The 25527-nt window shown below is 44.6% G+C and overlaps 1 protein-coding gene across 3 annotated transcripts; it reads left to right on the top strand.

Annotated features, from left to right (window-relative positions):
• Window positions 1–858: 858 nt before the first annotated feature.
• IWS1 (interacts with SUPT6H, CTD assembly factor 1) lies at window positions 859–18701 on the top strand. 3 transcript variants are annotated; one of them, XM_086618223.1, is made up of 15 exons: window positions 859–944; window positions 1400–1515; window positions 7596–8310; window positions 8906–9104; window positions 9349–9406; window positions 9752–9852; window positions 10587–10737; window positions 12376–12458; window positions 12748–12877; window positions 13992–14109; window positions 15214–15325; window positions 15516–15572; window positions 15770–15881; window positions 16474–16634; window positions 18293–18329. In XM_086618223.1, exons 1-14 carry the CDS (start codon window positions 911–913, stop codon window positions 16600–16602), a joined length of 2115 nt encoding a protein of 704 aa, XP_086474349.1. In that variant the 5' UTR covers window positions 859–910; the 3' UTR covers window positions 16603–16634; window positions 18293–18329. The 3 variants fall into 3 exon arrangements, with proteins under 3 accessions (XP_086474349.1, XP_086474346.1, XP_086474350.1); XM_086618220.1 differs by lacking the exon at window positions 16474–16634 and having other exon boundaries at window positions 18293–18701; XM_086618224.1 differs by lacking the exon at window positions 16474–16634 and having other exon boundaries at window positions 859–950; window positions 18293–18701.
• Window positions 18702–25527: the final 6826 nt, after the last annotated feature.

Here is a 25527-nt window from a genome sequence, read left to right as displayed (position 1 = left end):
TGCCCGCGCCTCAACTCTGGTTTTGCTCTGCTGCCTTCTTGTAGAGATTCACATGAATTCTTGCTTGATTTGTAGGGAGCAGATAAATTCACCTATTACTTAAACAGTGAGATCTTTTCTGTTCAAGGCAATAGACGAAACTTTTGATCTTGCGTCCTTTAGCAGTATTGGCGGCGTTTTTGCCAGATGTGCCTCAGACCAGCTGAAGGGAGTTGTTGGGCGACTCCCATGCAGTTCTGGGCTGTGAGTTTGAGCAGTCATCCAATGTTTTCTGGGGTTTTTTGTCTTGGCACGAGAACATAGGTTGTACGAGCCACAGGGCTCAGACAAGGAAACTCCTTTATTACAGTAACCATTCTGCACTTCTGTACAGCTCTGCGTTTCCCATGGTGATGCAAGGGCTCGAAACAGCCTTTTTTCTCAAAGGCTCCTTCGGTTTCCCCGGCACGTCCGTTATCAGCCTAAAATCAAACTATTTTCTAGAAAAAATGAAAAAAAATGTTTATGGGGAGGAAAAAAATAATAACTGTTTTCTGGTTTGGTGCACGTACACCCCGCCCCGTGTTCCTCCTCGCAAACCGCCCCAATGGCGGGGCGGGGCGTGGTGACGTAACGGCCGCGGCCCCGCCCCCCGCGCGCGGCGCCCCCTGGCGGCGGCCCTTCTCTCCCCCGAAGCCTCGCGAGAGCCGCCCCCGCCGGGGGCGCGCGGGGGAAGGCGGTGACCGCTCTTAGCGCATGCGCAGCGGCGGTTGCCGGCCGTTCGGAGGGGAGGCGCCATTTTGGGCCTGTGCGAGGCGGGCGGCGGCGGCGTCTGGAAGCGGCGGGCCCCAGCGGCGAGCGCGGCGCTGGGGGCTTCGCCTCGCCGCCAGCCCTCGGGGCCTCGGCGGGGAGGCGGGGCCGGCGGCCCGCCATGGAGAACGAGTACTACGGCGGGGACCAGTCAGGTAGCGGCGCGGGAGCGCTCCCTGCGGAAGGGACGCCCGGGGCGCTGGGCCTTGCGGGGGAGGGTGCTGGGGACCGCCCGGGCCTGTGCGCCCGGTGGCCGCTCCTGGGGCGCTTCGCCCTCCCCGGGGCGCCGCGGCGGCGGTGGAGCCATGCCCGGGCCGCCGGTCAGCAGCCGGCTCCGCACGGGTCTGGGCGGACATCGGGCCGGGTCCGCCGGCAGGATCGCAGCACAGCGGCTGCTTCTTCGTCGTTATTATTTCGGTGTTTTGATTAGTGTGTGGTCACTGCTTGCGTGCGTGTGAGAAGCAGCTTTGTGATCTCTTCGGGGGTATCTGCGGTGGGTTTGTTCCAGACCTTCCCAGTAGATCCGGGCTTTATGTTCGTCGTAGCTGTCAGTGCTCTTTTAAACACTGGGAAACGTCACTGAGTTTTTCTTCTCTTAATTTCGGGGCAGATGATGGTGGAGCTACTCCAGTGCAAGACGAACGAGATTCAGGATCTGATGTTGAAGATGAAGGAAATGAGCAGCACTCTGGATCTGAGAATGGAAGTGTAGGGCACCATTCAGAGGTACTGCTGGAACCTTGTCTAGCTACAGATTACTGTTCTATTAACTTTTTTTGTTGTTGTTATTATTTAAGAAGTCTTTATCCTCTTAATACTTACATTTTTATTCAGTTGTTCTTCAGGATCCTGTCTGGCAAAACTTTATTCCTGGAAGGAAATGTGTCAGATAATCTATTGACCAATAAGTAGCACAGCGTATTTTTTAGTTTTCTTTTTAATTGTTACAACAGCATTCACGGTTTTTTACTAGAAAAAAGTTTAATATTGTTGTACTCAATTGCCAGAACATAAACCTTTTGGGTTTCAGTTTCTAAGGAATGAATTATGAGGAATTTGGAATTTTACCTAAAATTCTGCACAGTAACGTAAAGTCACACATTATGGAGGCATAGATTTCCTTACCAAAGAATAGATGCCCTCCCATCTTCCATCTTTACTCAGATGCGAGCGTTGACTCTCAAGTCTGTTTTGTGCTATATTTTCCCCTTGTCATTCACAAACGAGTAGGTCTCCATGTGGAACAGGAGCAGTTTAAGGTTCCTAAATAGAAGTTGTTCTTCCTCTGAAGAGGTTCTTGCTTTGAGAGGTCTACACCATGAAAAAGGTGGTGGTGTTTTGAGCCAGAGTTGTATTTGGGGGAGAGTCACTTAACTTGTGGATTGACCATTTTGGTTGAAAAGAGATTCTAATGAAAGCGAAGGTTCCCTTTAGATTACTAGGACAATTTTGGAGTTATTCTTAATTTCGAGGGGTTTTTTTGTGACTTGAAATAGAATTACATCAGGTCTTACTAGGAACGAATAATTTTGATCTGTGAATTTTGACCTTTCTTGTGCCAGCAAAGTTATGTTACGGACAACTTTTTGATACTCTTAAAAATTGTAATGAAAGCAGTTTTGTTCTGTTCTGCAAATTTTGTTGCATTTTTTGTAAAGATCAGGATTGACTTTGGGTTTTCAGTGGTTATACATTTTTAAAATTACTTAAAATGCATGATGTGACATACTGTAACAGACTCGTGTCAAAAGGCTCAGCTGTGCTGTGGTATAACTTGCAATCCGTTTTCTTTTGCTTTTTTTTCCCCCTCCACCTCTTTATTGAATTCATACCTCTCTCAGAGTTAGAAAGTAGGTGCAGATTTTATATACGTATAAAATGAAAGTTCTTTCTATTTATTTGAATTTGAGTGTAAAGCAGATTTGGAATTTTTTTTTAAAAAAAAGGTGTTGATATTTACAATGGAAGAAAGTGATTTGGTGTAAGGCAGCATCTCTTATTGTGACAATTAGGATTTCAGTGTGGGAGAAAATATGTTTTTCAGCATGGGAGAAATAACTGTCTTTCATTGGGATTTAGTACTTACATTTTAATGAAAAAACATACGCTGATGAGAGCATGGAGAGTCATGTTGCTGCTACAATATTAAGTTTTTCCTGCTGTGTATGAGAACGTGGTCATTTGTTCTTACTCTTCTGTACTTCTCTGGGATTTTAATTTTATTTACGTGGCAAAGTAGTTGAAAATCTGTTCTAAAGAACAAGTAGTTGACTATTAGTTACATTCAGCATGTCTTTTTCAAATTTAAATAACCAGAATGTGCTAGGATCTGCTGTCAATGTTAACTGATCCTATTCCTGTGCCTGCAGTATCTTAAGGGCTTTGTTCTGTGGTGGCTGTTGAATATTCCTCTGCAGACAAAATACTTCTGAAAGTCCATTAAAAAAAAATCCAAAGAAAAAAAAAATCTAACTAAAAAACCTTTCCATCCGATAGCAAATGTGAACCTTTAGGCCTTAGTACTTTATTTGATTCGGTTCAAATCATAAACATTTGATTATTTTGTTTTGTTATAAAGGCTTGAATTCTCAGGTTTGCTTACATCAAGTTCAGAATGCAACTCAAAATGCAAAAATGTTCAGCAGCTGTATCTGAAAGGAGTAGCTTTCAGTGATTTATCACATTATTTACCCTAAGTTTTCTCTCATCCTCTTATTTCCTTCATCTTATAGGAATATGTGGGAGGAATGACACTCAAAGATAATAAAATCTTTGAGACAGCCTAATCAGTTAAGTCTATTTAATTACTATTTCGTCTCTAATTTAGATCTCAGATCTAAAGAACTGAAGTTTTAAACTTTCAAACTTTTTTTTCAGGTTCTTAACTTTAAAGAAAAGGGGAATCCTGAGGATTTACTTATGTAGGTCTCAGGTATGTGGGTTTTTCTTTTCCACAATTCTTTTCTGGCTTTCCTTCCCCCAGTCCCACTTTATCTATAAATGTTCTCCTTGATGTCCTTACCAATTCTGTTTTAGAGAAATAGAATTAGATAACACATAGTTTTAGTACAGTAATGAATATGAAATCATGTTTACAGTGTTTGTACAAGTCAGGCTCATATGGAAATCTTTAATGACTTAGATTCTTAGACTTTCATCAAGTTGTTGCTGTCTTCATGAATTAAGTTATGGGTTGACTGTGACTGTTAACAAGCATACGCAAATATCTTACATTTGTGAAAACAGAAACTTACTGATCTGCCTGTGATGGTTGTGTATGACTTAGCTTAACGATTGTCATTCATGAGATTGAAGTGGATGGGTCAATTTTGTTCAACTTACTAAATTATCAAAGTAGTACCTCTTAAAAGTGGCTGCATGTTGATCCAGTAAACTACTTGCTGACTTAAAATTTTATGTAGAAAGATAACACTGTAAATTTGATTTTGCTGTATTCTTTATTTTATACTGTACTAAAGCCTCAAGTTACAGAGTTCTTTCAGTTAAAAAAAATTAAGGACATCTCAATTAAAATGTTTATAGATAAAGAGGAGGAAGAAAAGAAAGCAAAGGAATTAGAGAAAAATGCAGTAGCAATTACCTGAGACCTACTTGTTTTTGAGGATGTCTGATTTTTTTTTTAAATTAAATATTTGGAAAAGGAAAAATAGACAACTCTAAAATGACGTACTCATTTATTTGAAAACATCTTTTTAGAGACGAACTAGTAAAAAGAAAAAAGAGGGGGGTGAGTGGAGGGGAGACTGTCCTACAGAGTTTAGTCATCTTACTGTAAAGTTGCATGCACTTTTTATATCAAGTGTGTTCCGAAACATTCACAGATTTCATTAATTGTATTCAGAAGACCTTTGCACTGATGGCTGCGGACAGGGCCTGTCTGTTCTGTGTAGGCTGTGAGCAAGTCGGCTCTGTCCGCTCAGCTTTAGAAGATGCTCGGTCGTGTTGATGTGCGGAGTCTGAGGTAGTGTGTGTCATCTCTCTGCGAGGCTTACTGCCTGGACTGATAGAGCTGTGTGCTGTCTGGGTTAGCTCTGGTCGTGTGTTCCAGACTCAGGACTTGAGGAGATGGTGCCTCTCTGCCCAGTCTCTGGGAGGATACCTGTATTGTCTTAGTGGTTCTTCTGTAGGTGGTTATATTACAGTAGAGTTCAGCTGCTGATTCCACTGCACACTGGGATTCCAGGGTGCAGAGCACTGTGTAATCACAGCGTGAGCTAATTAGAATGTGTATCTGCTCCTCCTCCCCAGACGTCTTCATTCTCAAGAGTGATTGTTGGTTTGCAGCTACAGATCAGAGATTCAGTATATTGTAAAGCGCTTCAGTAGTAATGCTGTGTAATTGCGATGACTTTGTACCAAGTATTTTGCATAAGAAATTCCATGTAATTTAGTAATATACTTTTAATAGGTGGATATATAACCTGCAGCCACACTTCTGATCTTAGAAACATTTAAGAATCGTAGTGGATATGAGTTGGCTTTTAGTTTTGTTTACTTGTTCACCAAAGACTTTCCAGACTGGCAGTCGATGAGCCTAATAGTTCAAACAGGAGTATTTGTATTGTTTTCCTTGGTTTTGTTTAGCAAAATCGCTTATTACTGACCTAATTATCAGTACCTATTCAGCATTATCCATCTGAAATCGAGAGAAGACAGACAAACCCACCAAAAATTAAATGGTAGGAAAATAAGGATTAAAGAATTTCTGTTATTAGAGACATCAATTTCAGTGTAGACCTCTGCGTTTCAGTACTTCTCAATGACCTTACCTGTAACACTGTTGTAAAATCTCCGTGTCCTGTTCTGTTTACAGCTGCAGTTTTCTTTAATCTTAAATAATACAGTCAGAGAAAATGTTAGTTTATGTGGGAGATACTGGGCAGGAGAGAGCAATTAATTTTTTAGTAAGAAAAAAAGAAATAAAATGCCATAACGATCAGCAGTTGAGCACGTGTGTGCTCTTCCTCAGCTGTGCACCCTCAATTCTGTAACTTCTTAATCTTTATATTTAGTTCTTTAAAATTCTGAATTCAGGTTTTAATAGAACCATGTTTCCTTTCTGTAAGGAGAAATACTGAATAGTACCACCAGCGTGATTCAAAAGACTAGCACTGCTCTACAGACAGGAACAAGCAGTAGAGGGAAAGGTACTCACTTAGCTACAAAACAGCCGCTGTGATAATCTAGCATTAAGTAACATGGAAATAGTGAAGTTGTATTTGAAGTGCATATTCTAAAATTATCTAGTCCTGATTTTTTTCCGTTTTGCAGTAACATTCTGTTGGTGATTCTGCAGTAACTTAGAAGTTATTATTGAGTGCTACTCACAGTCCAAAATCTTAAAAAGCAATGTTATTTACTACTTAGCGTACTTCTGGAGGGAGTAGTTCCTAAAAGCAGTTAAAATTAATTTTATTTAAAATTCCTTCTTAATCATAAGTTTTAAAGATTAATAGTATTGTTTGTTGTAGGTGTATGATAGATAAACCTGCATTATTGCGTATGGCTCTGAATGTGGGAGTAGAATGACTACAGAAAATAAAAATAGATAGGAGCTCTGCCTTTCCAAGGAAATTCAATTACTGACAAAAAGGATTTGGAAGCTCCGGGACATACAGGTCTTAAAGTATCTCCTAGGACAAGAAATACTCGGTTTGCAGATATGCTAGTGGAAGGTGTCTATAGCTGAGACAAAATTAACTGTGAGGAAAGCCTTACTGAAGAGTGGAGTGGAGTCTGTAGAAAAGTTGTTCCTTTTACAGTATTGTTCTTTTCAGTTGAAAGCGGGATTATCGTGACAGTGACTGGGAGAGGTGTACTGAGTTAACGAAATGGGTGTTCAAGAGTCTCGTTTGTTTTCTGAGGTAAATGCAACTGAGACTTTTTTTTTTTTCTTTTCCCAAGTAGAAATTAGATGATGTAGGAAAGATAAAACAAGATGTTGACAGTAATGATACTGACAGGTGACATTTTTTCCAAAAATGGAGCGTGTAGCTCAATATTTTTTGCCATGTAGAAAAAGACATAAAGGATTGTGTTTCAATTCTGAAGTTTTACGGAGATCGGTGTATTTGTGCGCAGGTTGTCTGTGGTGTCCGGATAGGCATGGGAACTTCCAGCTTAAAGGAGAGAAGCGTTGAATCTGTTCTAACACATTGAAACACAAAACTTGTTCATAATAGCCTGAAAGGTCTGACTAAAACTTTATTCCTGTTTTTGGTAGGCTTTTGGTCTTGACACGTTCTTAAATAAGTTTCCTTGGCAAAGAAGGAAAAGGCACGAGTACTCTCGAGCTTCACTTGGAAAGTAATGCATGTGCAGTTTCAGTAAAATGTATTTCATACAAAAAACATCTGTTTGAGATCTTAAGAAAAAGAAAATGACGAGTGCGAGATACTGCTTCTTGCCTTATTACTGGGGATTGGACTAAACCACTTTGAAGGTCTGACTTTTTAAAATAAAAGCACTAAGCATTTACTCTCAAGGAACTGGACCCTTCTTAGCATGCATGAGTGTTTTTTAAACTCGTTAACCATTTCCAAAATATGATTGAGCTGCAGGCTGGGCAGACTTCCGTTGATCTCTTAATGTTTTTCTTCATCGGAAATATTTGATAGTCCTTTGATGCAAATTGTCTAATAATTATTTCTGTGTAGAATGTATTTCAGTTTGCAGTACCTTGGGTAATAAAACTGGAGGAAAGACAAGCAAAAATTCAGAACGCTTTTTGTTTACTTTTCAGAGTTTTTTTTGCTTCGTTGCCTGAGATTGTTTTTCTCTTTCAGAATGAACACAGTGATGGAGAAGATGATGGGCAAATGGGAGAGCCTCATATGACAGACTCTGAAAATGAAGATATCTCAAGGCAAAAAGACAGTGACTCAGATAATGAAGAGCTTCCCAATCACAATGGAAGTGATTCAGACAATGAAGCGGCTCACGGAGGGAAGGACAGTGATTCTGATACTGAGGACCGTCCAAATCGGCATTTAAGTGACTCTGAAAATGAAGATGCCTTAAATCATCGAGCGAGTGACTCTGAAAATGGAGAACCTCACAGAGATCACAGTAGTGATTTTGAAAATGAGGAATCACACAAGCAGCCGGCCAGCGACTCGGAGAGTGAGGAGCTCCAGAAGCAGCCGGCCAGCGACTCGGAGAGCGAGGAGCTCCAGAAGCAGCCGGCCAGCGACTCGGAGAGTGAGGAACTCCACAAACAGCCGGCTAGCGACTCGGAGAGCGAGAGTGTTTCCAGGCACAAACAAGAAATAGAGTCTGAGGAGAGTGATGGGGAGGACCGGAAGGAGGAGGTGCAGAATGATTCGCATCTTTCAGATAATGAACATGTCAGGGAAGGATTTCAGGGCTCTGACAGTGAAGAGGAAGCTCCTAAGAGACGAAAAATAGCAGACAGTGATGAAGAAGAAAAAGAGGAGGAGAAGACAGTGAAGAGGAAAACAGCTATCCTTTCTGACAGTGAGGACGACAATGAGAAAACACGTAAGGAACTATAAAGTGAAAATAATGTGATGGGACAAGCAGTAGTGTTAGAGTTAAATCATTGTTTTTGTGTGAAGAAAACATGTAAGATAGACATGAAACCGTAAAGCAAATTTGTTTTAGAGCACAGCTGCATTTGTAGAGGCTATTGTTCTAACTGCATTTCTGTGTGAATGTATCTCAGATACTTAACGAGTAATAAGTAGGTCTACTAGAAATAAAGGAGAAGACTCTGCAGTGATCTTGCTTTATACTGGCATCTGTTGTGTTGATTATTCCTGTTAGTCATTCCTCTACTTTGTTGTTATTTCTCTAGTCGTTTTTCCCTTGTTTTTTTCATATACTGGGGGTGAGAGTCAGATTTGAAATTACAGGGTTTTTATGAATAGCTGTGGTGTATGGAAGCTTCAGTTACTGATTGAATAAAACAGATTTTAGAATGGGTATGTTTCTTAAGAAATGGCAGTGTTTTTGTGTAGGAAGGCTAGTCAGCTTCCTTCTTGTCCAAATTGAATTTGAGCTAATAGTTTTTTTGAGAGTACCAGTTACCACCTCTGCTACTAGGACATGTTGTAATGCTCCTTTCTGTTGACAGCTGCAAAAAAAGTACGAATCCTTTCTGATGTTGAAGAATCAGACAGCGATGCTGCTTCAGAGAAATCTGACAAAAGGAAGAAAAACATTGTATCAGATAGTGAAGAAGAAGAAGAGGAAGAAAGAAAAGAGAATGCTGGGAAGAAAAAAGAAGAGAAAGATTTGTTCGGCAGTGACAGTGAATCTGGAAATGAACAAGAGTAAGTGCTTCTGGGAATATGAAATTCTTCAGGGTTGCAGATAGTGAGGACTGATCATGAATGGAGAATGGATGAATCCCAACCACAGAATGATTGTCCACCTTCATTGGTGGTGTGAAGAGGAAGGTCAGTAGTAGGTGGCAGAATGAAAGCTGGATCTCCACACAGTCATTAGAAATTTTGCAGAAAATGCATTTCTCACTGTTGCAGTCTAAATAGATAAATTTACTGTTAACCTTCACAGGAACCTGATTGCAGATATATTTGGAGAATCTGGTGATGAGGAAGAAGAGGAATTTACAGTAAGTGTTTTTGTGGCTGTGTCTTGTTCACTTGCTAGATCTAGTCTTCATGGGAAGGTATTCCGGAACGCCCCTTTGGGTTTGAATTCATGTTCAGAGATGTGCTGTATCAGGAGGGAAGCTTTGTATCTGTTGGGACTCACTGAGGTAGTCTTTGGGTTAAATTTATAGCTCTTTGTTGGGAGAGTTACTGGTGTGAAAGTTACAGGTGAAATTAGAAAGCCTTTGTTCATCTTCTGGATCCTCTGCAGACTTAACAGCAGCGTGTCAAGGATCAGAGTCAGGTGCATGGGTAGATGCTCAATCGTAATCCATACCCTGATTTGCACTGTCTTTACCCATCAGGGTTTTAACCAGGAAGACTTGGAGGAAGAGAAGGGTGATGCTGACATGAAGGAGACAGCAGACGAGTCAGACTCTGATGATAACATCAAAAGAGGAAAGCAGTAAGTCAGTGTGTTCTGAACTCTTTTTTGTTAACAGCAAATGGCACACGTTAGTGAGAGGGCTCCTCCAAAGACTGGCTAGGCTGCTTAGTTCAGAAAGGCACGGGACTGTGTCTTCTCATGGACTGCGGCAGAAGGCCCTCTCTCAGCTCATACTGCCTAGTCACTTGGCAGTCAATAGCAGATCACCTGTGCTGCTTCAAAGAACAGTATTTCATGGTTTGCCTCGAAACCTGACTGAAACTAATGTCTAACCAAACAAACATCTAACTCTACTTTTAGCAATTCAGCGTTGGAATCACAGGTGTGTTTCTCTGCTGCTGTAAGGGATAAGGTATGGCAAGAGTTGCCCTCAGCATGTCTCCTGTTTCCTTTCTGTCTGTTCCAGTAGCATCAGAGTCATTGCAGGTACAGGAGAGCTAAATCCTCGCCAGCTTCAGTGACAGCTTTAGCATGTTTTGAACCGTGGATGTTACATGTGTGCATGTCGTTAGCTATTTCCACAAGGTCTTGCAGACTTCTGAGGGCATCTCAGAGCCACTGAAGCCCTTTGCTGGTTTCCCAGTTTGCGTACTGACGATAACTAATTATCTTTCAGGGACCTTGAGATGCAATGCTTGTAGATATAGTGGTGATTTTTTCAAAGGTTACACTGCAGAAATACAAAATTATTTCCTACAAAGTAAGATCAACCTTTTTTCTGACCATCAGCAAACTCTCTTCTCGCATTTCAGTATGGACTTCATGTCGGATTTTGATATGATGCTGCAACGAAAGAAGAGTATGAGTGGCAAGCGTCGACGAAACCGTGATGGTGGAACTTTCATTAGTGACGCGGATGACGTGGTCAGTGCTATGATTGTGAAGATGAATGAAGCTGCTGAGGTGAGTTTTCTAGACTCCAAAGACATCTTAAAATCCAGTTCTGTTCTATGGGAAAATCTTGCGACAGCGAAATACAGAACTATGGCTGGTACTCAGGAGGAGTAATCGGTACACTATGGAAAGCTTTCAATATCCAAGTAACTGTTAAAACGTTATTTTGCTGTTCTGAATTAAAACATTTCTTCCCTTAAAATTTGGAGAAAATATTTATTCATTTTAAATACTAAAATTAGTTGACTTGGTAAACTTTGATCACTGAGATCAACCGCCCTATAAAAAGGGATGAATATGTTTTCTATAAAATACATGAATAAGTATGTCAAGGACTGAGAAATGGACTGCGTTTTACTTTCGTCATACAGTTACTAGCATATGTAACGCTTCAGGGTTTGTTCCTGAGAAGAACCCTTTTCTAAACTGTTTGAATGACAGTACTGTGGTTAAGTGATGGTAGAGCAACAGAATTATGGGAAGCTCTACCTTAGCAAATGGGCTTTTTCAAGGAGTCATGTTTAATACGTTACTGTGCAAGGTTTATCGGCGTCGTACCTTTTGTCGGGTGTCTGTTGTGGTTCTGCTATTGTTGCAGTAGCAATCAAATTAACAGCACTGCAAAACTTATTAAAACCAGTTGGAGGAATATGCAGGGAACTTTAGAAAGAGGAATCTTACAAATAATGGCAACATGTAAAGAATCTTCCTGAGAACAAGATAAGAAGGATGATGTGTTTAGGAAGGAAAGGGAGAGTGAAATAGCGATCTGGGAGACAGTTGAGACTTTCTCAGTCTTTGAGATAATTGCCAGACGTTTCAGATGAAGCCATAAAGTTTGAAATATTGGAGAGAAGGAGGAGCTGATCTCTGGTATTGTGGTGTCTTTAGTTCTCTAGTATGTGCCTGTCAAACCATTCTGGAGCATGAAGGGCATTAGAAGAATCTCCTCCCTTGCAATAAAACAACATTGTGCAGAAATTGCCGTCAGTGTATTAAGATGAGTGGAAAGGAATTACCACAGCAGGACACGAATCTGTTGATTGTAATGGCTCTTTTTGGTATGGGAGCCCAAATGCTGAACAGATAGTGACAGTATGGCCTTGGATGATAGTTGCTGTGAATCCCAGACTTTGTTTTAGCATGATGTGCATTTCTGTGCTCTTATGTTAATTACCCTGTGCTTCATCCTGAAGCTTTAGGTTATCCAGTTATGTTCCTAAGTGAAATGAATATGCATATTCTCACTGTTTTGGTTAGCTGGTTTTCTGTTGTCCAGGTGAGATTTTACTAACAAAGTTTCTAGGTTATCTGTGCATGGCTGGCACAGAGGACTCTGCAGACCTCCAGTTTATTGCAATAGACCTTAATCATGACATAGAAAAACATGTTATTTTAGGGAGAATCTCCTACCTAATGTGTTTTTAAGGAAAATGTTGACTAAGATGGGGACCCTTTTCTAAGAGAAGTCATTATATAATATGTGTTTTGGGGCTGTAGGAAGATGGAGCAGGATACAAAGTTCATGTAATTCTGCCAAAGTTGCACTTCTCATTTAATACGTGAACATTTTTCTTTAAATATTGTGAAGGATGAGGCTGATCTCTTCTTTTGAGTAACTTGCACTGATTCTTCAACTCCTTACAGGAGGATCGACAGCTGAATACACAAAAGAAACCAGCACTAAAGAAATTAACTTTGCTACCAACTGTAGTTATGCATCTTAAAAAGTGAGTTGTCATTCTTCCAGTTAATTGTCATCTTGGGGAGGAACATTGGGAATTTGGTAGATTTCATGGAGTGAGATTACAGTTGTGCTGAGTATGCAGTGAAACACTTGTATTTCTTCCAAGTGAATGCTGGAACTAGGTAGCCTCAAAAACCTAAAATTCTTCCCAATTCTACCTGTTAATTTAACATGAAACAAACTCAAATGCACTATTGTGTTCCTTCAGGAACATCATGTCTTAAGATTTTGACGTATTATATGACTTTGTGGCTTCTTTTTAAACTTTCTAGGCAGGATCTCAAAGAAACTTTCATTGATAGTGGTGTTATGTCTGCCATCAAAGAGTGGCTTTCTCCTCTTCCAGACCGAAGTCTGCCAGCACTAAAGATACGAGAGGAGCTTCTGAAGATCCTGCAGGAGGTTTGAAACTGACGTTTAACCATATTTGATTTGTGATTTTACAATCATGTGCTTTAGGGAAATGTCTGGTGATAAATGTACTGCAGCTGCTACTGATGGACTGTGCTGTGAAATATGCAAGGAAGCGAACTGCAAAATTAGATGTGTTTGTTTAACAGTTGCGTCATTTTAATGAGTCTCATGTTCTAGGCGTGCTGTCTAGCTGAGCAAAATTTGACTAGAGAACTTCAGGCACTTAATTGTTGTGAAGACGGGTAAAATTTTCATAACAAAGTGAATAGCTCTGCTAGCAGCAGGCCAGAGGATGTTTCTGAGTCTCAGGTGACCTACACACATGAAGACCCTCTCTTAGGGTGTTATTTGCTATGGCACTTCTAGATTTTGATAAATCTAAACTGCTTAGTCGCCTCTGTCTTTCTCAGTGGCTTACATGTTGTGATTGGTCACTTTAATTTGTCTTTGCTGCGTTCATAAAATAAGCATGACGTGGTCTTGATAGTGAAGTGAAATTTTTCTTGCAGCACCACTAGCTGGCTTTAATTGACTGAAGCTCTAGAAATATTTCTCCTTGCTAATAATTGACAAGAGTTCTGCCTGAATTGAGATTATTTGGCCCTGCCTGCCTGTTGCAGGTTTATGTGGAAAGTTTAGTGAAGAGTTATTTGCTCTGTTTTTACCTCTTGTGGTCACTTCTCTTTTCTGGCCTATTGAAGTGTGCCGTGCACTAGAAAGCCTGTCATATTCAGTGTAGACTTTGAGTGTTTGTAGCTAAGCTGATTACTTGAATGCTTTTGCCCTGTAAGTTTTTATCTTTATAAAATGAATGCTTTGAAGGCAGTAACTCAGTTCTTGGGTAATAGAAGCAAAAGAGCATTTGGAGTAAATAGTTGCGGAAATTTACTGAATTCTGCATATAAAACCCAAGAATGTTATGGCAGATTTCTAGGTTTTGGTGTTTGATGCTTTAACCAACTCCTAGTGGGGCAAGGAAAAATTTTCATTTTTTTCAAGTTTATTATGAAGGTGAGTTTTGGTCTTTTTGCTGTTCAGTGACACTGTTAATGTTCAGATGTTATTTCTTGCTATTTTCTGACTTTTTTCCTTCACCCTGCAGCTGCCCAGTGTGAGCCAAGAGACCCTGAAGCACAGTGGCATTGGACGAGCTGTGATGTACCTCTACAAACACCCCAAAGAGTCGAGACCCAACAAGGATATGGCAGGGAAGCTAATCAGTATGTAAATCTCCCTTTGCCTTGCCTCAGTGAGATTTCACTGATAATTTAATTTCTGCATCAGTCTGAGTCGCATGGTTTTTGCTGTTGTCTGTAGTGTAATTAATTCTGCAAAGCAGGAATCTCACTAATCAGTGTCATCGTGTTTTGTTTGTAGAGCTCTTAACAAATGCTGTTACATCAATTTCTCTGCTGCACTTTTTCTGGTTTCTTTCATTCTTGTTCTAAACCAGAGGATGGCATTTATTTTGCCCAAATTCTCTCTTGACTAACTAGTCAATTTCATGACTAACCAGTTAATTTCAGCTTGTCCAAAGGCAGGAAGAAAACAGCCTACAGTGGGGCCTGGGCCTCCAGAGGTGGTGTAAAGCATAACATCCAAAGGCCTTCCTTGACTCCACTGCTTCCTCTAGCCCACAAAGAATGTATCCATTCACGTTGTTTGATTTTTTATTTTTTTTTTTCCAGATGCCATTGCTTTCCCACTGTAGTCCTTCTTTTTTTCTTGGTTAGCAAATAGACTCTAATGCATGAGTGAATGATAACAGTGCTGCCTTTCAGTAGACAGCAAGCAAGAGGAAAATTGGGGAGTCAAGATAGCTTTTTACAGACCTCATGTATATGCTACGAAGGTAGGAAGGTGCTGCCAGAAGACATTCCATGGACTTCAGAGAGATCTTAAATGACGTCTGAAAGGTTACTGCTTAAACAGCTGTAGTCTTACGTTTAGTGTGTTCCATCCTAATAACTGCAAACTGATTATAAACCTATTCTGCTCTTTTGGAAATATTTTGCATATTTCTAAAACAACATTCACTCTGTCGTGCAGGAGTTCCTAAGACTATATATTCTAAGAGCTGAGAGAGATTCTAAAAGAGCAGGCAACAGCAAGAGACTCTATGGATGAAAGCTCGCTCTTACTGTCCACAAGGCTGGATTTCGCTGAAAGATGAAGAGCTCAAAAATAATTTGTTTGGTTGAAAGGAAGCATAAATACTTGCCATAAACTTTGAAAGCTGTATTTGGTCACCAGAATGGTTTGGAGATAAACTTCAGAGGCCTAGTGTTCATTAACCAATTTCTTTTATGTTTTATTTTTAATAGATGAATGGTCTCGACCCATCTTTGGCCTTACCTCAAACTACAAAGGCATGACAAGAGAAGAGAGGGAACAGAGAGATTTGGAACAGATGCCTCAGCGAAGGAGACTGAGCAGGTAGGAGTAGCAGGCAGAAACATAAAGTCTTTCTTTCTAAGACTCCCATCAAGAAAAAACAAAGTGGTGTGTTAATACTAAGGGAAATAAAAGGACAATGACCTCTCTCTTTTCTTTTACCACACTTGACATTCTTTTAAAATTGCTTGCTCTGTGTGTAGATTCCTATAAAATTTTATTTTTCTTGCAGCTCTGGTGGTCAGACTCCCCGCAGGGACCTGGAGAAAGTGTTAACTGGAGAGGAAAAGTAGGTTGGATTTTTATTTCTTTTTTTTTAGAATTTTGATTAGAAAAAAGCATTTCAGTGGTACTAACAATATGCAGTTTGTTTTGAGGTTTTAGAGGCAACAGTTATGCGGTGTTTCAGAGGTGGAACACGCTATATTGCTTGTGCTTCTTTCTGTGCAAGATTTGTCTTTAGCAGTCACATCTTCTTCTCTGCAGGGCTCTTAGACCCGGAGACCCCGGGTTCTGTGCCCGTGCGAGGGTGCCCATGCCTTCCAACAAGGACTATGTGGTCAGGCCAAAGTGGAATGTTGAGATGGAGTCCTCCAGGGTAAGCACTGCGGTGTGGGGATAGCTTGGCCTCTCCTAGTCACTCTGTGCCTGAGCTGTCTCTAAGCCTGAGATCTGTCACCTTATTGCTGTCGTTACTGTACGATGTGATAGCTCTTTTAAGTGCCTTTTCTAATCTGAGTAGACAGTAAGTTGTGCTATCAAGTGGGCTGGTTTAAGCTCATCAAATGCTTCCATTCAGGTATCATTGATTCTCTTACGAAAAAGAGATTTTCATGTTAACTGTTCTAGAGTTTCTCTCTAGGTGAGAATCTGATACAGGCCTCTTATTGTAGAGCATTTTAAACTAAAGCTGCAATTCAATAAGTGTGTCACTGATAGTTTTATACCTCTCCCAATTTTTGTATCATGTTCTGATAATATTCCAGTTTGGAAAATTTTGAGGTTTTGGTATATGTTAACACTTTCAGTAGAGGCCTTTTCCTTGCTTTATTTGCTTCAGCCATCTACCTTGTACAGTTTAATTTAAAAGCAGATTACATGGTAGCATACATGTAAATGGAAAAAGTAATAATTACTGTGCTTTCTGCTGTTCTCTCTCCTTCTTGCATTAATTGAGATATTGTTTCTAGCCCGGGACTATTAAGAGAGGTATTAGTCGCTTGGAAAAACACAAGAGACGGTTTGCTGAACAGAAACGACTCAGCAAAGTGCATCGGGCCATCAAGTTCAGCATTGAAGGCAACAGGATGCCCCTGTAGCCATGACACTCTGCCTTCCCCAAGTTTGAGAGGTATCCCTCAAGGGAGGTGTGAACAGTGCATGTGCTTCAGCTGTTGGCAGTTTGCACATACAGGAAAGGAGTGTGTACACCCTAATTTAAACCTGGAAAACTCTCCTTGTGTTCTAATGTCTGTACTGTGACCTCAAAGGTAACTTGTACAGGAAAAAATAGGCTGTAGCACATAACATCTGCCATAATACCTGCCTCAACAGCTTCAGGGTACCCACGTGACAAGTGTTCAGTGAAAATACTTGTGCTCAGAAATAGCTTTGCACCACCTGTGGATTTGAATGCTGTTCTGACTTAATTGGGTTCTGCAGGTTTACCTGAACTGGCACACGGGAACGGTCAGCCCTTAGTGTAGGGCCTCCTGTCGCTGTATGCTGACATCTGTGGGTGATGTTTTACTGGTACCAAGTAAGGTGTTTTTCACACCTGCTTTTTCAAGAAGTTGAGTTATGTGAGACTTTAGGGGAGGTTAACAGGAGGCAGAGGATGAGACACCTGCAGACAAGGGGGAGAAGAATCCCCTGCTGTGAATGTGGGGTGGAGGGAGATCAGTAAATGGCGTACATCAACGTGGGAAATCTTTCAACAATTTCTAGTCTGCATTTCAGTTCTGTGAGCAGGGCTGCCACAAACTGACAGTGACAGGAAGAGGCTAGCACAAATGGTAGATAACTGTTGAGTTTAAGCTTGGTATTTATTTGTTTAAAAAAAAATATTTTTTTAATCACTCTGAAATTCCAGATGTAATTTCAATGAATAGCGACTAGTTTTATGAATAAAGTTTATTGAAAATCAGTGTGTCAGGAGCACCTTCCTCAGTGATGGGAACAAGAGGTTCCGTTTCTAGTAGATGTGTTTTGTCAGATATCAAGTAGCATGTTTTGGATATCTGTTTCCCCCAGACTTTAAAGGTGTGAAGTTTCCATCAGTTATTGTTTCGGTTGTCTAGTTAGGGGAGATTGCTTTCTAGGAACTAATGGCTGTGGATTAGAAGGTCCTCGCTGCTTGTCTTCAGTGGCATTTTTTACAGAATCACTGTATTTAATCTGTGCAAAATAACTGCTGTGTCATCTAGGTTTTTCATTTGCAGTTAAAATACAGAGATGAAATGCAATAACTCTTCTAATAACTTGTATGGTTGTTTTAGGCATTTCTTTTGCTTCCTCCTCCACTCCCTTTTTCCTCTTGCTTTCTAAGTACTAATCAGTGGCCTTTAAATGGCGGTTTGGAAATGATCTGTCAACTCAGTCCACCTCAGTTGCTGTGTATTTGTCTCTAAAACGCTTCGCCCCACAGGAAGCCTGTATGTATGAGACTGTAGTGCAGTATATTTCCAACGCTAAACTCCAGCCGGAACGGAGACAAAACTATGCCAAACTGTATATTCAGCTGATGTGTGAACAACTAACACCGTTATTAATCCCTGTAACGTGAAGGCTTTACTGTGGGATGTTTGTGAGTGCGATGCAGATATTGGGGGAACCGTTTTATCCACTTTGTGGGGAGAGAACGTGTGCACGTGCCCACACATGCAACCAGTTGGAACCAGTGGCTTCATCAGCTCCCTCTTGCAGGTCTCACCTTGCGTGCATTGCTTTTCTTGAACCTCTGGGACGTCTGCTTTTTTTCAGTGGTAATTATTAGTTTTATTTTTTAAGTTCCAGGGGACCTCTAAGAAAGGGGTGAGTCGACTGGACAAACAGATGCGGAAATTCACAGATATCAGGAAAAAAAGCAGATCGGCCCATGCAGTGAAAATCAGCATTGAGGGCAATAAGATGCCATTGTGACCCTTCACAGAATACCCCATGATCTCTGCTGTAAGACAATACACCCATAGACTCTTGGGAGACCTTTAAATTTTTTAACAACTTGTTTGGGGTTTTTTTTAGTGAATCTTTAAATTGTTGGTTCAGGTTCTGGTATAGGATGTTGTCCGAGGACTGTGAATATGGGGACTTCTTTCTCCTGATTGTATTTAAAATTGTTCTATTGTGTCCTTTGTACAGATCATGTATTTGTTGTATTGCAACACTTTAGACAATAAAACATCATCTCTTTTTTGGGGGGGCTGTCTGGTGATTGGTCAAGAGAATGCACGTGCAGAACACTGGGTATGTGGAAAAACTGTTAATTTTCTGTTTACCATTGTCTGTTTCCTCTTTATTCAGTGCTGTTTAATATTAATCAGTTGTTCTGTCTTTGGAGATCTAAATGTATTGTTTTTGATTAGAAATCTTGACCATCTTCCACTCAAAGGATTTAACTTTTCATGGTAAAAACACAATGTAAAGTTCAAGAAGACGACCAGCAGACCAAGCACTAAAAATTCCAGTGGCTTCCAGCTAAAACACTTGATGTCAGACAGACAGCAGCATTCCACCACTGTTGATCCTCCATGGGAATGGCAAAGCCTTTGATGGTGACTGCTATTGGAGAAGAAAGGGCTGCAGCTAAAGGGCTTTTCTGTGACGTGTGATAGCACAGGTGATTTTTGAAGTGAGGCTTTGGAATCGAGGTTAGTGAGACTGCTCCAGGAGACTCAGTATCTGATTGTTAGGCACCTTTTTGGGTGCTTTGTGCAGCACTTAGATTGACTGCCTGGAGCCTTTGCTGCAGATGCTGCTGTGACTTCATTTTGTAGAGTTTTGAAAGCCATCACATTTTTTGTTTTGGTATTTGGTAGCTCAAATGCGTGTTGCTCTGCAGCCCACTAGTGACTTCCTGAAAGGTTTATTTTACCAGCGTTAAGGAAGAGGTTCCTGTCTCTGCATTAGGGGGATAATGTCGCTGTTTCCTTGTCCCTGGTGCTGCAGAAAAAGCAGAACAAAATTTTGTACCTCTGTTTCTTTATCTCTACCTCTGAAAATGTGTCTGTCTGCTGAGCTTGCCTAAAGAGGACTATTCTTCTCGCATGGGTAACTGGCAGTTGGGATTTCAGTCAGAAAGTCACCTTCGTGCCAGAAGAGCAGAGCCCGTTTGCTGTCAGGTGTGTTCTGTAGCTCTGTGAACACTTTGCTGTGGGGATGGTGGTGGTGGCTGACCTCCAGCACCTGTTGGCACTGAAAATGGAGAGAATGTACGTGGGTGGTCGCATTTCAGATGTGCTCCTGTGAGACTGCACGGGGCTGCGACAATAAAATAAAGCTCTGTTGGGACTCAAACTTGAACCAAAAGCGGAAGATGCCTGTGCTGGATGGAGCCTGCTAAAGGAATTCTGCATGTAAGACTGCTTCAGCTGCTCTTGCCGGGTATGCCCGTGACACAGTACCTGACCTCAGGGTGTGTTTTTAGCATGCTGAGCATTGCAAGGGTTTGGTGGTTTCCCCTCTCCCCCCCCTCCCATTTTTAATTAATAATTTATTGAAAGATAGGGAATTCCTTAGTGCCATATTGGCTAGAGCAACTGTGTGAAAAATGAGTGAGTGAATAGTGTAGAGCTATTCATACCCAGGTTCTGTTTGGCCCTGAAGGTCTATGGGTTAGATGACTTTTTTTATTTTCTCCCAAAACTATTTTGTACTTCTGGTATTGCAGTCATGGGGGACTCTGGGCTATTTTTTACATCCTAAGAGCTGTTTCCTTGAAGTACTGACCCTGGTGGTCTTGTGCAACCCTAACACAGTGTCTTGCCATCAAAATGAATCATGATACCTCGGCATAACGTGCTCTCTGAGGCAAACAAAAAGGGTCTGCTGCTTGTGAAATGGTAATAATTGCAAGGCTTTGAACAAAGCTGAGGAAGACAACCACTCATCAGTGGGCGTGCTGGTTTGTCTTTCAATTAAAACTTCATAGTGAATTGCAAGAAAGGTCACAAAAAAATCAAAATGTCTTTTGATGTGGGTTGCAAAGAGCACCTATGGCAGCAGAATGTAGGTACTCAAGAATTAATGGGGGTTGTTAGTCTGACCCACAGGTATGTTATTTTCCCTGCGATTTTGGCATCGGGCACTTCTGCTTACGCTGTGTGTGGGAAATCAGCCCTCGGGGGGATGGCAAGGGGCACACAATGCATGGCCCGTCTTAGGATGAGAGAAACCTTGTCTCGTGCTGTGTGGGCTTTGTTCCCCAGCAAGTGTGCTCACAAATACCTCATGTCTGATTTACTGGATTTCATCAACAATTGGGAAAGGTAAATTGTGTATGGGGGGGAGGGGGGGGATGGCTGAGGGTCTGCGCGTGTCCCTCCCTGCACGTGTCTGTGTGTTTGTGTTCCAGTGTGACTGCGACCTGCCATGTGTGTCTGTTCCCATGAGTGTGTCTGGGCACATCGCTGGGTGCACGTCTGTCCCAGTGTGTGTGGCCAGCACTGTGTATGTGTGGGCATGTGTGTACGTGTGTGGCCGCCACTCTGTGTGTTTGTAGGGGTGTGTGTACATGTGTGGTTGCCTGTGTGTGTCTGCGCCCACAACTGTGTGTGATTGTGTGTGTGTGTCCGTCCCTGACTCTCTGTGTGTCTGCCACTGTGTGTGCGTGTGTGTCCCCGACACTCTGTGTGCATCTGCCACTGTGTGTGCGTGTGTGTGCCTCCGTCCCTGACACTCTGTCTGCCACTGTGTGTGCGTGTCACTGACACTCTGTGTGTATGCACGTGTGTCCGCCACTGTGTGTCCCCCACTCTGTGTGTGCGCGCACCTGCCACTGTGTGCGTGTCCGTCCCTGACACTCTGTGTGTGTGTGTCCCCGACACTCTGTGTGTCTGCCACTGTGTGTGCATGTCTCCCGACACTATGTGTGTGTGTGTCCCTGACACTCTGTGTGCGCGTGTCCGTCTGTCCCCGACACTCTGTGTGTGTGTACGCCACTGTGTGTGTGTCTCCCGACACTATGTGTGTGCGTGTCCCTGACACTCTGTGTGCGCACACCTGCCACTGTGTGTGTGTGTGTGTGTGAGTCTGTCTGTCCCCAACACTCTGTGTGTGTGTGTCTGCCACTGTGTGTGTGTGTCTCCTGACACTATGTGTGTGTGTGCACATGTGTGTCCCCGTGTGTCCGCCACTGTGTGCATGTGCGTGTCCCTGACACTCTGTGTGTGTCTGCCACTGTGTGTGCGTGTCTCCCAACACTGTGTGTGCGTGTGTCCCTGACATTCTGGGTGTGTGCGTGTCCACCACTGTGTGTGCGCGTCCCAGACACTCTGTGTGTGTGCCTGCCTGCCTGCCACTCTGTGTGTGTGTGTGTCCATCCATCCCCGACACTCTGTGTGCGTGTGTCCGCCAGTGTGTGCCCCACTCTGTGTGCGCGAGCGTGTGCCTGCCACTGTGTGTGTGTGTGTCCGACCCCGACACACTGTGTGTGTGTGCCCGCCCGCCACTGTGTGTGTGCGTGTCTCTCCGACACACTGTGTGTGGCCGTCTCCGACACTCTGTGTGTGTGCGCGTCTGTCCCCGACACTCTGTGAGGGTGTTGGCCACTGTGTGTGCATGTGTCTCTCCGACATTCTGTGTGTGGCCGTCCCCAACACTGTGTGCGTGCGTGTGTCTCCCCCCAACTGTGTCCCAGACACACTGTGTGTGTGTCCATCCCCGACTCTCTGTGTGGGTGCGTGCCTGCCACTCTGTGTGTGTGTGTCCGTCCCCGACTCTCTGGGTGTCTGCCACTGCGTGTGCGTGTGTCCCCCACTCTGTGTGTGCGCGCACCTGCCACTGTGTGTGCGTGTGTGTCCGTCCCCGACACTCTGTGTGTGTGTCCGCCACTGTGTGTGCGTGTGTCCCGACACACTGTGTGTGCATCTGCCACTGTGTGTGTGTCCCCAACACTCTGTGTGTGCGCGCCCGACATTATGTGTGCGTGTGTCCCAGACACTCTGTGTGTGTGCGCGTTCCCGCCACTGTGAGTGCGTATCCCCGACACTCTGTGTGCGTGCACCTGCCACTGTGTGTGTGTCCGTCCATCCCTGACACTGTGTGTGTGTCCGCCACTGTGTGTGCGTGTGCACGTGTGTCCCCCCCCGTGTGTCCGCCACTATGTGTGGGTGTGCGTGTCCCCGACACTCTGTGTGTGTGCGCGCCTGCCACGCTGAGAGTGTGTGTGTCGGTCCATCCCCGACACTCTGTGTGCGTGTGTCCGCCAGTGTGTGCCCCACTCTGTGTGTGCGCACACGTGCCTGCCACTGTGTGTGTGTCCGTCCCCGACACACGGTGTGTGTCCACCACTGTGTGTGCGTCTCCTGACACTATGTGTGTGCATGTGTCCCTGACGCTCTATGTCTGCCACTGTGTGTGCGTGTCCCCGACACACTGTGTGTGCGTCTGCCACTGTCTGTGTCCCCCAGACACTCTGTGTGTGTGTGTCCGTGCTTGCGTGCCCACCACTGTGTCTCTCTCCAACACTCTGTGTGCGTACGTGTGCCTGCCACTCTGTGTGTGTGTGTGTGTGTGTGTCCCCGTCCCCGACACTCTGTGTGTGTGTGTGTGTGTCTGCCCGCGCCTGTGTGTGTCCCAGACACTCTGTGTGTGTGTGTGCGCTTTCCCGCCACTGTGAGTGCGTGTCCCTGACACTCTGTGAGTGCGTGTGTCCCTGGCACACTGTGTGTGGCCGTCTCCGACACTGTGTGTGTGTGTGCGTGTGTCTCCCGCCACTGTGTGTGTCCCCGACACGCTGTGAGTGTGTCAGCCACTCTGTGTGTGTGTGTGTGTGTGTGTGTGTCTCTCCCAACACTGTGTGTGTGCGCGCGCGTCGGCCACTGTGTCCCCCCCACTCTGTGTGTGTGCCCGCCTGCCACTCTGTGTGTGTGTGTGTGTGTGTCCGTCCCCGACACTCTGTGTGTGTGCGTCCACCACTGTGTGTGTGTGTGTCTTCCGACATAATGTGTGCGTGTGTCTTCCGACACTATGTGTGCGTGTGTCCCTGACACTCTGCGTGTGTGTGCCTGCCCGCCACTGTGTGTGTGTACGTCCGACACTGTGTGTGTGTCCCAGACACTCTGTGTGTGTGCGCGTTCCCGCCACTGTGAGTGCATGTCCCCGACACTCTGTGTGCGTGCACCTGCCACTGTGTGTGTGTGTGTCTGTCCGTCCCCAACACTGTGTGTGTCCGCCACTGTGTGTGCCCGTCCCCGACACTCTGTGTGTGTGCGTGTCCACCACTGTGTGTGTCCCAAATACTCTATGTGTGCGTGTGTGTCCGCCACTCTGTGTGCGTGAGCGCGTGCCTGCCAGTGTGTGTGTGTCTGACCCCGACACACTGTGTGTGTGTGCCCGCCCGCCACTGTGTGTGCGCGTGTCCCTGACACTCTGTGTGTGGCCGTCTCCGACACTGTGTGTGTGCGCGTGTCTCTCGCCATTGTGTGTGTTCCCAACACTCTGTGAGTGTGTCGGCCACTCTGTGTGTGTGTGTCTCTCCCAACACTGTGTGTGTGTGCGCGCGTGTCGGCCACTGTGTATGTGTGTCCCTGACACTCTGTGAGTCGGCCACTGTGTGTGCGTGTGTCTCTCCGACATTCTGTGTGTGGCCGTCCCCGACACTGTGCGCGTGTGTGTCTTCCCCCAACTGTGTCCCAGACACACTGTGTGTGTGTGTCCATCCCCGACTCTCTGTGTGTCTGCCACTGCGTGTGCGTGTGTCCCGACACTCTGTGTGTGTGTGTGTGTGCGCGTGTCCACCACTGTGTCCCCCCCACTCTGTGTGTGTGTGCCCGCCTGCCACTGTGTGTGTGTGTCCATCCCCGACACTCTGTGTGTGTGTCCACCACTGTGTGTGCGTGTCTCCCGACATTATGTGTGCGTGTGCGTTCCCACCACTGTGAGTGCGTGTCCCCGACACTCTGTGTGCGTGCACCTGCCACTGTGTGTGTGTGTCCGTCCCCGACACTCTGTGTGTGTGCCTGCCTGCCACTCTGTGTGAGAGTGTGTGTGTGTGTGTGTGTGTGTGTGTGTGTGTGGGTCCATCCCCGACACTCTGTGTGCGTGTGTCCGCCAGTGTGTGCCCCACTCTGTGTGCGCGCGCGTGCCTGCCACTGTGTGTGTGTGTGTCCATCCCGACACACTCTGTGTGTGTGTGTGCGCCCGCCACTGTGTGTGTGTCTCCCGACACTATGTGTGTGCGTGTCCCCGACACACTGTGTGTGCGTCTGCCACTGTGTGTGGCCCCCAGACACTCTGTGTGTGTGTGTCCGTGCTTGCGTGCCCACCACTGTGTCTCTCTCCAACACTCTGTGTGTGTGTGCGTGCGCACGTGTGCCTGCCACTCTGTGTGTGTGTGTGTGTGTGTGTGTGTCCCCGTCCCCGACACTCTGTGTGTGTGTGTCTGCCCGCGCCTGTGTGTGTCCCAGACACTCTGTGTGTGTGTGCGCGCGTTCCCGCCACTGTGAGTGCATGTCCCCGACACTCTGTGAGTGCGTGTGTCCCTGGCACACTGTGTGTGGCCGTCTCCGACACTGTGTGTGTGTGTGCGCGTGTGTCTCCCGCCACTGTGTGTGTCCCCGACACTCTGTGAGTGTGTCGGCCACTCTGTGTGTGTGTGTGTGTGTGTGTGTGTGTCTCTCCCAACACTGTGTGTGTGTGTGCGCGTCGGCCACTGTGTATGTGTGTCCCTGACACTCTGTGAGTCGGCCACTGTGTGTGCATGTGTCTCTCCGACATTCTGTGTGGCCGTCCCCGACACTGTGCGCGCGCGTGTGTCTCCCCCCAACTGTGTCCCAGACACACTCTGTGTGTGTGTCCGTCCCCGACTCTCTGTGTTTCTGCCACTGCGTGTGCGTGTGTCCGACACTCTGTGTGGCCGTCTCCGACACTGTGTGTGTGTGTGTGCGCGTCCCTGACACTCTGTGTGTGGCCGTCTCCGACACTGTGTGTGTGCGCGTGTGTCTCCCCAACACTCTGTGAGTGTGTCGGCCACTCTGTGTGTGTGTGTGTGTGTGTCTCTCCCAACACTGTGTGTGTGTGTGTCC

The sequence above is a fragment of the Tauraco erythrolophus genome, chromosome 11 (genome assembly GCF_009769465.1).
Source record: "Tauraco erythrolophus isolate bTauEry1 chromosome 11, bTauEry1.pri, whole genome shotgun sequence".
Classification (NCBI taxonomy): Eukaryota; Metazoa; Chordata; class Aves; order Musophagiformes; family Musophagidae; genus Tauraco; species Tauraco erythrolophus.
This window is presented reverse-complemented; position numbering and strand designations above follow the sequence as displayed.

Coding starts and splice junctions, on each gene's coding strand:
- IWS1 (XM_086618224.1), top strand. CDS start 911: ATGGAGAACGAGTACTACGGCGGGGACCAGTCAGGTAGCG. Junction 10,738..12,375: donor AGATGAATGAAGCTGCTGAG/GTGAGTTTTCTA, acceptor AACTCCTTACAG/GAGGATCGACAGCTGAATAC. Junction 14,110..15,213: donor TATGGCAGGGAAGCTAATCA/GTATGTAAATCT, acceptor TATTTTTAATAG/ATGAATGGTCTCGACCCATC.